Below are 11,935 nucleotides of genomic sequence, written 5' to 3' on the forward strand. Positions count from 1 at the left end.
GAAACAGCCACGTGTCAATGAAAGCAGGAGGAGAATAAAAGTATGCTTTCGCCTTGGGAAAGAATTAAGTTTCCATTTTTCAGTTTTCATTCCTTTACTGGACTCGAAAGCCAGTAGTTTTCCCTATTAAAAATGTAATGCAAAGTACTAAATATAATCTTTGATACTTTTCTTTGAAAGAACGCTCAAACTAAGTAGTGTTGTTATGCCCAATTCCCAGCTATCCAAAGCAATGTGAAAATTCTGTGGAAATCTGTATACTTCTGTTTACCCAGTAGAAACTAATTGTATCCATTATTGACTTGCAGGTTGTCTCTACTAAGAAAACTTTTCAGTAAAGATAAAATATATATCCATCTGTTTTCCCTGCGGTGTAGAACTTTTAGATATGTATATACACAAATTATATAAATGACAATTCTTTATTACTAAAGGTTTATTTACATAGTGTTTAAGGCATAATAAAAAATAAATTACAATACAAAAGTGCTCTTTAGGAAGGAGACACTAAACAACAGGCCCATATTACCCCTTGACTATTTAGCCAAGACATAAGCTGCAAATTTTGCTGAAAAAACTGTCCATACATTTTTAACTACTTCTTCATTATTCTTATGGACCATCATCTAGGACATCTGTTTGAAGAAATATCCAGTTATAATATTTTCAAAGGTTAGAATTGTGAAGAAAAAATATAAAATGTGTTTAAAGGATATATAGCCTTCAGATGTAATTTACAGTTTTAAAATTGCACTTTAAAACTTTGCTTTTTTAGACAGTATAAAAGGCAGAATGAAACAGATATGTAATGAATTTCAGAATTGAGGCTCATATGTAAATCAAACAATTTTTTAAAAAATAGTATTGGAAAAATATCAAGGTCCATACATTTAAATGCAGATAATGTTTGAAAATTCCAGTTTGTTAAAAGAAATAACATCTGCAGCCCAGTCAATTAAAAACTGAAAATATCAGTCTGTAAACATTGATCTTGAGCCTAAACTTTTAGATGTTTTCTATCCTTTGAACAAATACTTCTGTATCTTAGGCTTGGAAAAGATGCTAGGAAACTAAACACTTTTAAAAGGCACTTTTCTTTCAATAGCCCACTTATGAAGTTTGCTTTATCTACCAGTATAGGGGAAAGAAAGAATAAAATTATTTTTTTTCCATTTAAAGTAGTTTTGGTATTTCTGTGCTCCATATCAAAGCCTTCCTCCCCCAAAATAAACAAGTGAATTAGAATTTAAAAAAAAAAAAAGTTAACAATTTCTTCTAGTTCTCAGAGGTTTTATATAAAACTGTACAAAATTATCATCATTTAGAGTTGATTTTTTTCACCAGCTCTGAATTTTCAAACTTGTAATATACTGTTTCACAATATTTTTATTAAACTGCTTAATGATTCCAGTCTGCAAATGAGCATAGGCTTTGCTCTGTTATTATAGATCATTGAACTGGGGGGCAACGTAGTAAGCTAAACAGTCCGTCACTGCTCATGAAAGACCCACATTGTTGATTATTTTTCCCAGCACAGAAGAAAAGTGACAGGTGATTCATCCTGCAATGGCATCTACCAATCTTTTCATATCCATGCAACCTTTTGTAGTTACTGTGTGATTTAGCGTTGTGCTTTTGTAAATCTTGGTTGGATTAATTAACAAAACAACAACAAAAATCTATCACCTAGAATATTGAAAGAAATTCAATAAAACAAGATGTGTCTCCTAGTTAAGGAGAGACATAAAAATCAAAATATTATTTAACAGTTTGAATTTACGATTTACTGTTAGTCAAAAACACCAAGGAGGCTTAGCTCACCTTTTAATTGAGAATATGGGAAGGAAAGAGAGTAAACACATTAACTTTAGTGGCAGAAGTGCTGCTAAAAGAAATACATGAAAGGAAATATGATAGACAAATTGGCTTTTATCCCCTTTGATACCAATATATGTGTATACAAGTCATAACACTATAAGTAGTGTCTTAAGGGCAAAAATGTAGCTTCTTGTTTGTGAAACCTAATGAGCACTTGAAAACATTTACACTCTGAAATTAAATAAGACCTTAATAATGAGGCTGTGTATGACTGGTGATATGGACGAGCACTGTGCTGGCTCCAGAGGGATGTTGCTTGTATATGCGGTAGAACTGGTTGGAAAACAGGTCACAACTGGAAAAGCCAAAGAAAAGTTTCCATTCAAGAAATACTAGGGTTCTTGTTCTTGGAAATCATCAGCTTCCTAAAACACAAAACAAAAGTTTAAATGGATAACATATTTGAGAAGAGTGCAATAGGAATACTTGACATTATGAATTACATATATGTTATTAGAAAGAAAATATTCTGAGGGAAAATATTCATATTCTCCCCCAATTTAATTTTTAAAAGAAGTTTCCTAATCCTTATTACATAATTTTCAGAGTTAGTATCCTTAAATCATAGCCTCTAAGTACCTTGCATGGACACTTGGATGACCCACAACTTGCTCACACACATACATTCCATATTCTCCCCACTTCTCACTCTCATTACAAACAAAATCAGACATACAGAAAAGTAGAGAAGAGAGTGTGTGGAATTTACCCATCCCTTAAATTCATTAATTCATTCTTTTCTTTTCTTACCTCATCTCCCCCGTCACCTAATTCTGAAGCCTTTTTTGTTTTATTTGCTTTTTTCCTATGCTTTTAAAGCAAATTGCTGACATTTACCCCTAAATACTCCAGTAAGCGTTTTTCAAAATAGGTACATTTTCTTTATAACTACAATACCATCACTATACTTAATGCAAACTAAAAATAATTCCTTAATATTATCCATGTATTTAACATTTTCATATTCAAGACTTTCCCAATTGTCCCTCTAAGCTTTTTGTTTTACAACTAGCTTGTTCACACTATTATTCATCCAGTTGGGGATCACACATTGCACTTTGATTGTGTTCATCTCTTAAGTTTCTTTTGATCTAAAACATCTCCCATATTTATTTTCCATGACCCCAACTTGTTAGATAATCCCCTTAATTTTAAAAAGACAATAACCGTTGATTGGTAAAAACTCCCTGATGTTAATTTTGGTTTTCTGGTTTTACAATACAATCATTTTTCTGCCTATTCTATTTTATAAATCCTTGAGGTCTTTCACTGGAACTTTAGCCTATAAAAATGTGACCCTCTTTGCAACTAATAATGGTCTATAAAAATTTTCTCCCATGTAAGAGAGCCAGAGTTTTACAGGATAAAGTCATTAATATCAAGAACTTTCTTATGAGTGTAAAATTTAAGTTTGCATGTCTGGATTTATAACATCTAGAAATTAAATGTGTGGACCTATTTCAGAGAATGGGAGAAATTCTGAGCATATGAAAAATAAATTGGCCGGGTGCAGTGGCTCACGCCTGTAATCCCAACACTTTGGGAGGCTGAGGCAGGTGGATCGCTTGAGCTCAAGTGAGACAAGCCTAGGCAACATAGCGAAACCCCATCTCTACAAAAAGTACAAAAATTAGCTGGGTGTAGTGGCTCGCACCCATGGTCCCAGCTACTTTGGAAGCTAAGGTGGGAGGATCACTTGAGCCTGGGAGGGAGAAGTTGCAGTGACCTGAGATCGCACCACTATACTCCAGCCTGGGCAACAGATTGAGATCCTGTCTCAAAAACAAAGAAAATAAAAATAAATTATCCTACTTTTTAAGTCTGATGAACCTGAAAACTGGAAAAATAAAATTATACACTACTAAAACTGGATTCATTTCATGTAATTATTAGTGCCAATAACTAAATGAGAAGAGTTGAAATCAATTCCAAATAGTACAAAAGCTCTCCTGTAAAAACTGCCAGATACATCTGTTGAGTCACTCTCTTAATACAATAATTGGTTTACAATTTAAAAACAAAAACAGAATAAGCAGATACTAATCTTTTGATTTAAAAAAGATTTATTTACTTGTTGAATATTTATTGGTAGTAGTAGTAATAAATACAACCCCGAAGCCACAAATAACCTTAGAATTCTCTCAGCTTTAATGGCAGTAGAGTCCAGCTTCTTAATCTTTTGCACAAAATACACTTGAAGGAGGAGCTATCTATAAGACTAAGAGAAGACTTTTGTCTCCCTGACCCAGCTCCTCTAATTTCATATGGGAGACACCTAACAGCCATAAAGTGATCTGGGAGTCCTCGTTAGAGATGGGCTGGACACGTCAGAAAGCTGAGGAAAGAAATCAACCTATTTGTGAACCTTACCGTCTAAAAATGTTAGTCTGTGTCTTCTAAATAAACAGAGACCTTTTTCTCTTGGTTGAGCCTTTCCTCTTCTTTTCTGTAACAAAGAAGCAGAAACCGAATGTCAGGTGAACAAGACAAGAAGCAAGTAGGCAAATCCCACAGAAGCTTCAGGTAAAGTATTTTCCCCCCATATTTTTGGAAGAATTACATGCACTTGGGAGTCGATTGAAGTTTACACAGAGCTAAACTGGTGCCATCTAATTAATAATATTCACACCTCTGAACTTAGAGACTTTTCAGAATATAAAGGAATACAGTTTGGATTCTGATTCGGGAACTCCAGAGTTTTAAAGCAGACACCAAATTATTTTACCATGAGTATCCCACCTTTAATTTATATTTGTTATTCCAAAAGAAAAAAAAAAGTTTTGTGTTGACCTAAGTCATCTTTATTGATTCTATTCAAACTAGAACTTCAGAGTTGAGTTTGTTTAGGCTTCTTAAAATCAGTTCTGTTTGGTCGGGCGTGGTGGCTCATGCCTGTAATCCCAACACTTTGGAAGGCTGAGGCAGGCAGATCACTTGAGATCAGGAGTTCAAGACCAGCCTGACGAACATGGTGAAACCCTCTCTCTACTAAAAATACAAAAGTAGCTGGGCGTGGTGGTGCATGCCTGTAATCCCAGCTACTTGGGAGGCTGAGGCAAGAGAATCACTGAATGCAGGAGGCGGAGGTTGCAGTGAGCCAAAATCGTGCCATTGCACTCCAGCCTGGGCAACCAGAGCAAAACTCTGTCTCAAAAAAAAAAAACAAAAAAGGTCTGTTTATTTCAGTAATTACTTATTAAGGAAATGAAATAAATGTCGCTGGAACAACTAGATATCCACATGCAAAAAAGTGAATTTGCACTTCTGTCTCAGCAATATACAAAAACGAACTCAAAATAAAACTCAAAAGATATAAATGTAAAAATTAAGACTATAAAACTCTTAGAGGAAAACATAGCCATAGATCTTCATGGTCTTGGGGATTAGGCAATGATTTTTTAGATGAGACTCAAAAGCATTAGCAGCAAAAGAGAAAAAATAGATAAATTGGACTTCATCAAAATTTAACTTTTGTTCTTCAAAGGACATGTTTCATGAAGAACATGAAAAGACAACCCACAGAATGGGAAAAAATGATTGCAAATTGTATTTCTGATAAGGAATTAGTATCCCTTAAAGAACTCTTACAGCTCAACAAGAATAAGTGAAATAATGTACCCCATATTAAAATGGGCAAACTCTGAATATATGCATCTCCAAATGTCCAATAAGAACATGGGATATACAAATGGCCAATAAGAACATGGGAAGATGCTCAACATCAAGTCATTAGGAAAATGCAAATCAAAACCTCAATGAGATACCACTTCACATCCACTAGATGGCTTGATATAGTTTGGATATTTGTCCCCGCCCAAATCTCATGTTGAATTGTAATCTCCATTGCTAGAGGTGGGACCTGTTGGAGGGTGTTTGGGTCATGGGGGCAGATCCCGTCATGGCTTGGTGCCGTCTTCAGTAGTGAGTGAGTTCTCACAAAACCTGGTCCTATAAAACTATGTGGCACCTCCCCCAACTCTCTCACTTTCTCCTGCTCTCACCATGTGAAATGCCTGCTCCCATTGTGCCTTCTGCCATCGGTAAAAGCTCCCTGAGGCCTCCCCAGGAGCAAACCAACGTTGGCGCCATGCTTCTACATCCTACAGAACCGTGAGCCAATTAAATCTCCTCTTTATAAATTACCCAGTCTTAGGTTTGTTTGTTTGTTTGTTTTATAGCAATGCAAGAACGGCCTAATACATGGTTATGACAAAAAAAAAAAAGACAATAATGAGTGTTGAGGAGGATGTGGAGAAATCAGAACCCTCATATATTGCTGATAGGAATGCAAAATAGTCCAGCTGTTTAGAGACAGTCTGGCAGTTCCTCCAAAAACTAAACAGAGTTACCATATGACCCAACAATTCCACTTTTAGGAGAATTAAAAACATATGATCTACACAAAAGTTTGTAAATGAATGTTTATAGCAGCGTTAGTCACGGTAGCCAACAAGTAGAGAAAACCTAAATGCCCATCAATTGAATGGACAAACAACATGTGGTATATTCATACAATGGAATATTATGCAGTCATAAAAAGGAAAGAAACACTAATACATACTACAACAAGGATGAGCCTTGAAAGCATTATGCTAAGTGAAAGAAGCTGGGCATAAAAGGCCACATATTGTATGATTCTATTTAAATGAAATGTCCAGAATAAGTAAATCCATAGAGACAGAAAGTAGATGAGTAGTTGTCAGGGGCTGGTGGGAGGGGATAATAGGGAGTGATAGCTAGGGATATGGGGTTTCTTTAGGGGAGGAAGCTTAAAAAGGTTCTGTAATTAGTGATGATTGCTGCACAACCTTGTCAACATGAAAAGGGTGAATTTTACAGTAGGTAAATTTTATCTCAATTTTAAAATACGTTTAATGAACACCTGCTATCAGCACAACAGACTTTCCTAGGCACTGACTCATAGTGGCCCTGCTGACTGCCTAGCCCAGTGGGTTTTACAAATGTATGCTTCACTTTAAACATAAGGGATTTTTAAGAAAAGCTTTACATACCAGATTTTAATAAAATCAACCCCCCCCCACACCATAGTAAAGAAATCTCATAAGGAAATATTTTGTAAAATCGAGAAAACTTTTGTAAAGTTACTAGTTCATACCTAATTTATCTGTCCTGCAAATGTGAATTCTTTTATGTAGGATTTACTTGAAGGGAAAAACATCTGTTCAGCAACTGTTTAGCCCATTGAAAAATACCAAGAGTCACCATTAGAGTGTTAGAACTTTCCCAGAACTGCCCAGCCTTACGATTTTATCTCCACCACTTTATGAGCTCTTTCAGCCCATCGCTTTTTCCGGTAATGCTGGAAGAGGACCACTACAATTACTATTATGATCATCAGTGCACAGGCAGAGCCAATGGCCAGAGCCAGGAAGTGGATCTCAGAGAACCGTACTGTAAGGAGAAAAAGATTAAGTTAGGATTCTAAAAAGAAGAGGACTACAATGAAATCTAATGACATAATAGGGATGCGTTTAATCAATAGATGGAATCTTCCTTTCTCCTATCTTTATGCATAAAATACTATATTACCTTGTAAATCCTACTAGCAACAGGAAAACCATACACATACTTTAGTGGTTCTCAAAGTGTGGTCTTCGAAGTAACAGCAACAATATCACTTGAGAACCTGGAAATCTTAGGCCCCACCCCAGACCGGCTGAATTAGAAACACTAGGGGTGGGGCTGAGCAATCTGTTTTAACATGTCCTCCAGGTGATTCTGATGCAGCTTTGAAAACCACTGGGTGGGTTGAACTACCTATGGGGTAAGGTTTTTGCTAACCTCATCAAACCTAGTGCCCGACTCATTTCTCCCTGACTTCTCAGCACTTTCACTCAGTCATTTATTCAGATTTATTGAGGGCCTGCTACGTTCCTGGCACTGTGATAGAAATGCAGAGCCAAAAAAGACATCACCTTCAAGGAGCTCATGCCACTGAGAGGATAGGAAAGTTAATCAGAAGCTACAGTCTAGTGGATAAATGATGGAAAAGGGAAACCAGAGGGAAGGTCCCCTAAGCCACACTTGTCCTTTAGCTTGATTTCTGATTATACTTCCATAAGCCCTCAGAGCCAGAAAGGACATTAGAGAATGTCTAGTCCAGGATTCCCAGCCTTGACTCCGTGAAGGAGGGTGGGTAAGAAGGATGGAAGGTAGTCTGCAAGCCCACACAATCCATGTCTCATTGTGTATGTCTCCATTGTTTTATGGGAAGCAGGGCCATGGCTTTCATTCTCAAAGAATAGTTACCCACATATGTTTAAGAACCACTGATTTTTTGTTTGTTTAACCTGTTCATTTTGCAGATGAAGAAACTGAAGTCCCAAACCATTACATTATTTCTTTCAATACTCAAATGACTTCTGCAAGGTCACACAGTCTTCTGTTGGTGGGGCATTGAGAAATGGTTTCAAACTGTGCTATGAATGAAAGGAAATCATACCACTTCTCAGGCTTATATGTTTGGGGTAGTGTTGGTTAAGAGCACACACCAGAGAACACTAGGTTGAAATACCTAGCTGTGTGATTTGAAGTAATTAACTTCTTTGAGCCTCAGTTTCCTCATGTATAAAACAGAGATAATGATATTCATCTGTTGAGTTCTTAATAAAAAATAAAATAATTCATGTAAGTTGTTCCATGCTGTGCCTGTACAAAATAAATACTCAGTGTATGGTAGCTATTAAGTACAATTCAGAGGTGGGGACATATTCACATTTATTATCTCATTTTATCCTCATCATGATCCTCACTGTGTTACTCTCACTTTACAGATGAGGAAAATAAGACTTATTGATAGCTGGTAAATGGTAGCAATGACTCAAACCCAGATCTACAACTTGTAAGTTTTGTGTATTTTGCTCTTTGTTGCTTGGCATGGTTTTCCAGATTGTCCTTTATAGGGATACAGACAATACAATGCACCAGTTTAGAACACAGTTTTAGATTCAGAGTTGATTGGGTTTGAGTCCTAAGTTACTCCATTTATCAGCTACATGACTCAGGGCAAGTGACTTAACCTCTGTGAGCCTTGTTTCCCCATTGGCAAGATGGGAGGCATTAGATGCACAATAAACTGATGAGATATGTAAAGATTAAACAAAATGTGTCATGTAAAGCCCCTGACATTTGGGAAGTACTCAGTAAGTGTTAGCTACCATTATTAGTACTTGCCTCCTAGAGTAGTGTGGAGGTTCAATGAGATAGTGTATGTCATGCACTTTTGACAGTGCCTAGCATTGGAGTAGGTACTCAGTAAGTGTCTTGAATAAACAGACCTATGGTAAGCCTTTTATCAAAGAATTGCTCCCTCTCCCTTTCACAATCTCAATGCCATTTTTGTAACGGATTCTCTGAGTTCCTTTGCTTTACTTTCTGTTTCTTTCCACGGCCAAACAAAGCCTTTCTCTTTTTACCCCAGAACTCTTCAGTCTCCCTCTGAGGGAGAGCCTCTGAGGCTCCCAGTTCTGAAGGGCTAGTCCCTCTCTCTATCCATCACAAAAGATTGTCCCTCTCTCTCACCCTTAACAATGATTGCCCCTTTCTTTTCTACAAGCTCTCATCCTTTCCAAAACCACTGTTCCCTGAATAACCTACCAGTGTGCACGACGCTGAGCCGGATCTCCCCTATCACCCCATCAACATCAGGTGGGTTCTTCACCTGGCAGGTGTATGTCCCATTGTCGTCGAACTGCAGTTTCCAGAGAAAGATGGAGGCATCATACCGCTCAGGGTTCCCGTCCCAAGATACCCGGTCCTTAAACCGCCCACTCATGGGTTGGAAGGGATCTATGTGGTAGTAGAATACCTAGAGAGGGGAAATGGCAAAAGGTCTTCTTACTCAGCACCCCAGGCAAGGAGACCAAGATGGTGGGAGCAGAACTGAAACACCAGCAAACCCAACTGTCCTGTCTGCAGCTCTGTCACTTGCTTTCCCCTTCAACAGCCTCTCAGTCTCTGTCCCAGGAATTGTTTCCCAGCTTAACCTTGTGCTTGCTGCTAAGAAAAATACTGGAAGGGAAAGGAGAAATGGACTGGCTTATTATTTCCCTAACCAAGAGTACCCTGGAAAATGACAAAAATCTGCTTACAAACTGCTCAGGTCCCCCATCTAGAGGACGAAAATTCCAGGTCACTGTTAGAGCATCACCCACAGGGGCAAAGCTGGAGAAAGTGCATTTTAACCGAGCATCTGTCCCATTAACAGCCTCCAGCACCCGGGAGGTATAAATTTCCACAGCTGCTATAGGCCAAAGAGCTGCAATGAAAAAGAAGAAAAAGAAGGGTTAACAGGGGATATAGTATTGTGAGAACTTCTGCTGACACTTCCAAAATAAATATCTGAGTAGGACTTAAAGTGAAGTGAAACTGAGATGCCCCAGCTCCCAAACTTACTTCACCCAGAATCTACATACTCCTACCCATATGCAATCTGGACCCTCCCATTCCATGTGATAACTAAACTACCACACAGCAAGCCTTCATAATGCTCTTGCTTTCTGCACAGCTTGATAGCCTCGCCTCGTGGTACTGACTTCAAAACTGTTATAACAAACTACAAACATCCGCAAATAGAATTGAAAGCAGAAACAAAAAAATTAAAACGAATCATAACATTGATTAGACATTACATTATGTATTAAGGTTAAGTATTATGTATTGTTTGTAAAGTGGTCTCCTAGCAGGTAAGTTTTCCAGACAGGTCCTTATGTGGATGTCGTACAGTTACTAGTCTGTTGCAGAAACCGAATGAATCAACTCCAGACAGCTTATGTTTGCCTGCACCCCTGGAACCTTTATACCACGTGGCATTTTTTTTTTACCTTGATATTTACATTTAGAATGTGTGTGTTGGGGCACTTTCAAAACCACGGTAGGTCTCTCTCTAACAATCTCCACTTTCCTGGTGTTGCTGAGAGTCACAGACAAGACCCACACACAGAAATCCAAATGCCAAGTCCTGCCAGCAGTGGGAGGTTGAGAACAGCCACACACACAAAAATGGCATGTAACCTGAGATTAGAAAGCCCTCTCTGTGCCTGAATCACTGGCAGCTGAACACACCTAAACCTGTTTGTCCGAGAGCAATTCTTCAAAAACAGTCCACCAACTTTGGTTTCAGTAAAATCCAAAGTAAAACAAACTGTATCTGTGGCTCAGACTCCCAAACAAAAGTCTTACAACTTCTAAGACAATTAGCTAACTTTATAGAGTGAGTAGTGAAGGAGGAAACGCTGAGAGAAGCCCGCCGGCTCTTACCTGTGAGCTGTATGCCAAGGAGAAGAAGCACCGCACGAGTAGCGCTCTTGCCATACATGAGGGAAACCCAGCCTTGGCCCCAGAGACCAGACCGGGCAGACCGAGGGCTCCAACACCCTGCCAAGGCCACTCCGGGAGGAGCAAGCACCGCGTTTTCCCAAAGAGAGGAGTTTGAGTTGAGTTCCTCACCTGTGCCTGTGACTCAGCCCTCTCTGCCTGTGCACTTTTCTGAAATGAAAGGAGGGGCCTCAGCTCCCAATGCCCTCCTTCCTTTCCTCTCTCCCGCCCTCTACTCTAACGAGCATGAGCACGTCTGCACAAAGGTCCCAAACTCCCGCAGTCCTCTCTTTACTTTCATTTAATCTGACTGGGCTCTGGCCTCTAAATGGCCTCGGAAACAGCCAGAGGAGGTGTCTGAAATGTCCCAGACTGTTATGGGTTTGGCCCCCACACGCCCTTTTAAAACAGGCTTTAGGGGTGCCTGGGAAGTGAATGTTGAAACTGTCCTGCAGTGATTCCACTTCTCGAAGCACCACCCCAGGGCCACATTCCCCTGGGACTGGATTCGATACAATTTCAAAACGGGAGTCGGAATTCCTTAAGACCCTTTGTGGACCAAAAGCTGATACCCTTGTTACCACAAGAATTTCTGTGCTTCTTCTAGTTTGTAGCTTTCCAGGAGACCTGGCAGAAACAAACCAAATCAAATCTCCACGTTTAACAATCCTTTACCTTTGAAGAATTTAAAGACAAATCAGGACACCATCCCTGCTCGTTC

General features: G+C 38.7%; 1 protein-coding gene across 1 annotated transcript; it reads right to left on the reverse strand.

Annotated features, from left to right (window-relative positions):
• Positions 1 to 1,370: 1,370 nt before the first annotated feature.
• MPZL2 (myelin protein zero-like 2) lies at positions 1,371 to 11,591 on the reverse strand. The gene is made up of 6 exons (XM_011926879.1): positions 11,158 to 11,591; positions 9,990 to 10,156; positions 9,496 to 9,706; positions 7,143 to 7,290; positions 4,249 to 4,324; positions 1,371 to 2,243 (listed from the first exon to the last, which is right to left on the reverse strand). Exons 1-5 carry the CDS (start codon positions 11,213 to 11,215, stop codon positions 4,261 to 4,263), a joined length of 648 nt encoding a protein of 215 aa, XP_011782269.1. The 5' UTR covers positions 11,216 to 11,591; the 3' UTR covers positions 1,371 to 2,243; positions 4,249 to 4,260.
• Positions 11,592 to 11,935: the final 344 nt, after the last annotated feature.

The sequence above is a fragment of the Colobus angolensis genome, unplaced genomic scaffold (genome assembly GCF_000951035.1).
Source record: "Colobus angolensis palliatus isolate OR3802 unplaced genomic scaffold, Cang.pa_1.0 Scaffold7, whole genome shotgun sequence".
NCBI classification, from domain to species: domain Eukaryota; kingdom Metazoa; phylum Chordata; class Mammalia; order Primates; family Cercopithecidae; genus Colobus; species Colobus angolensis.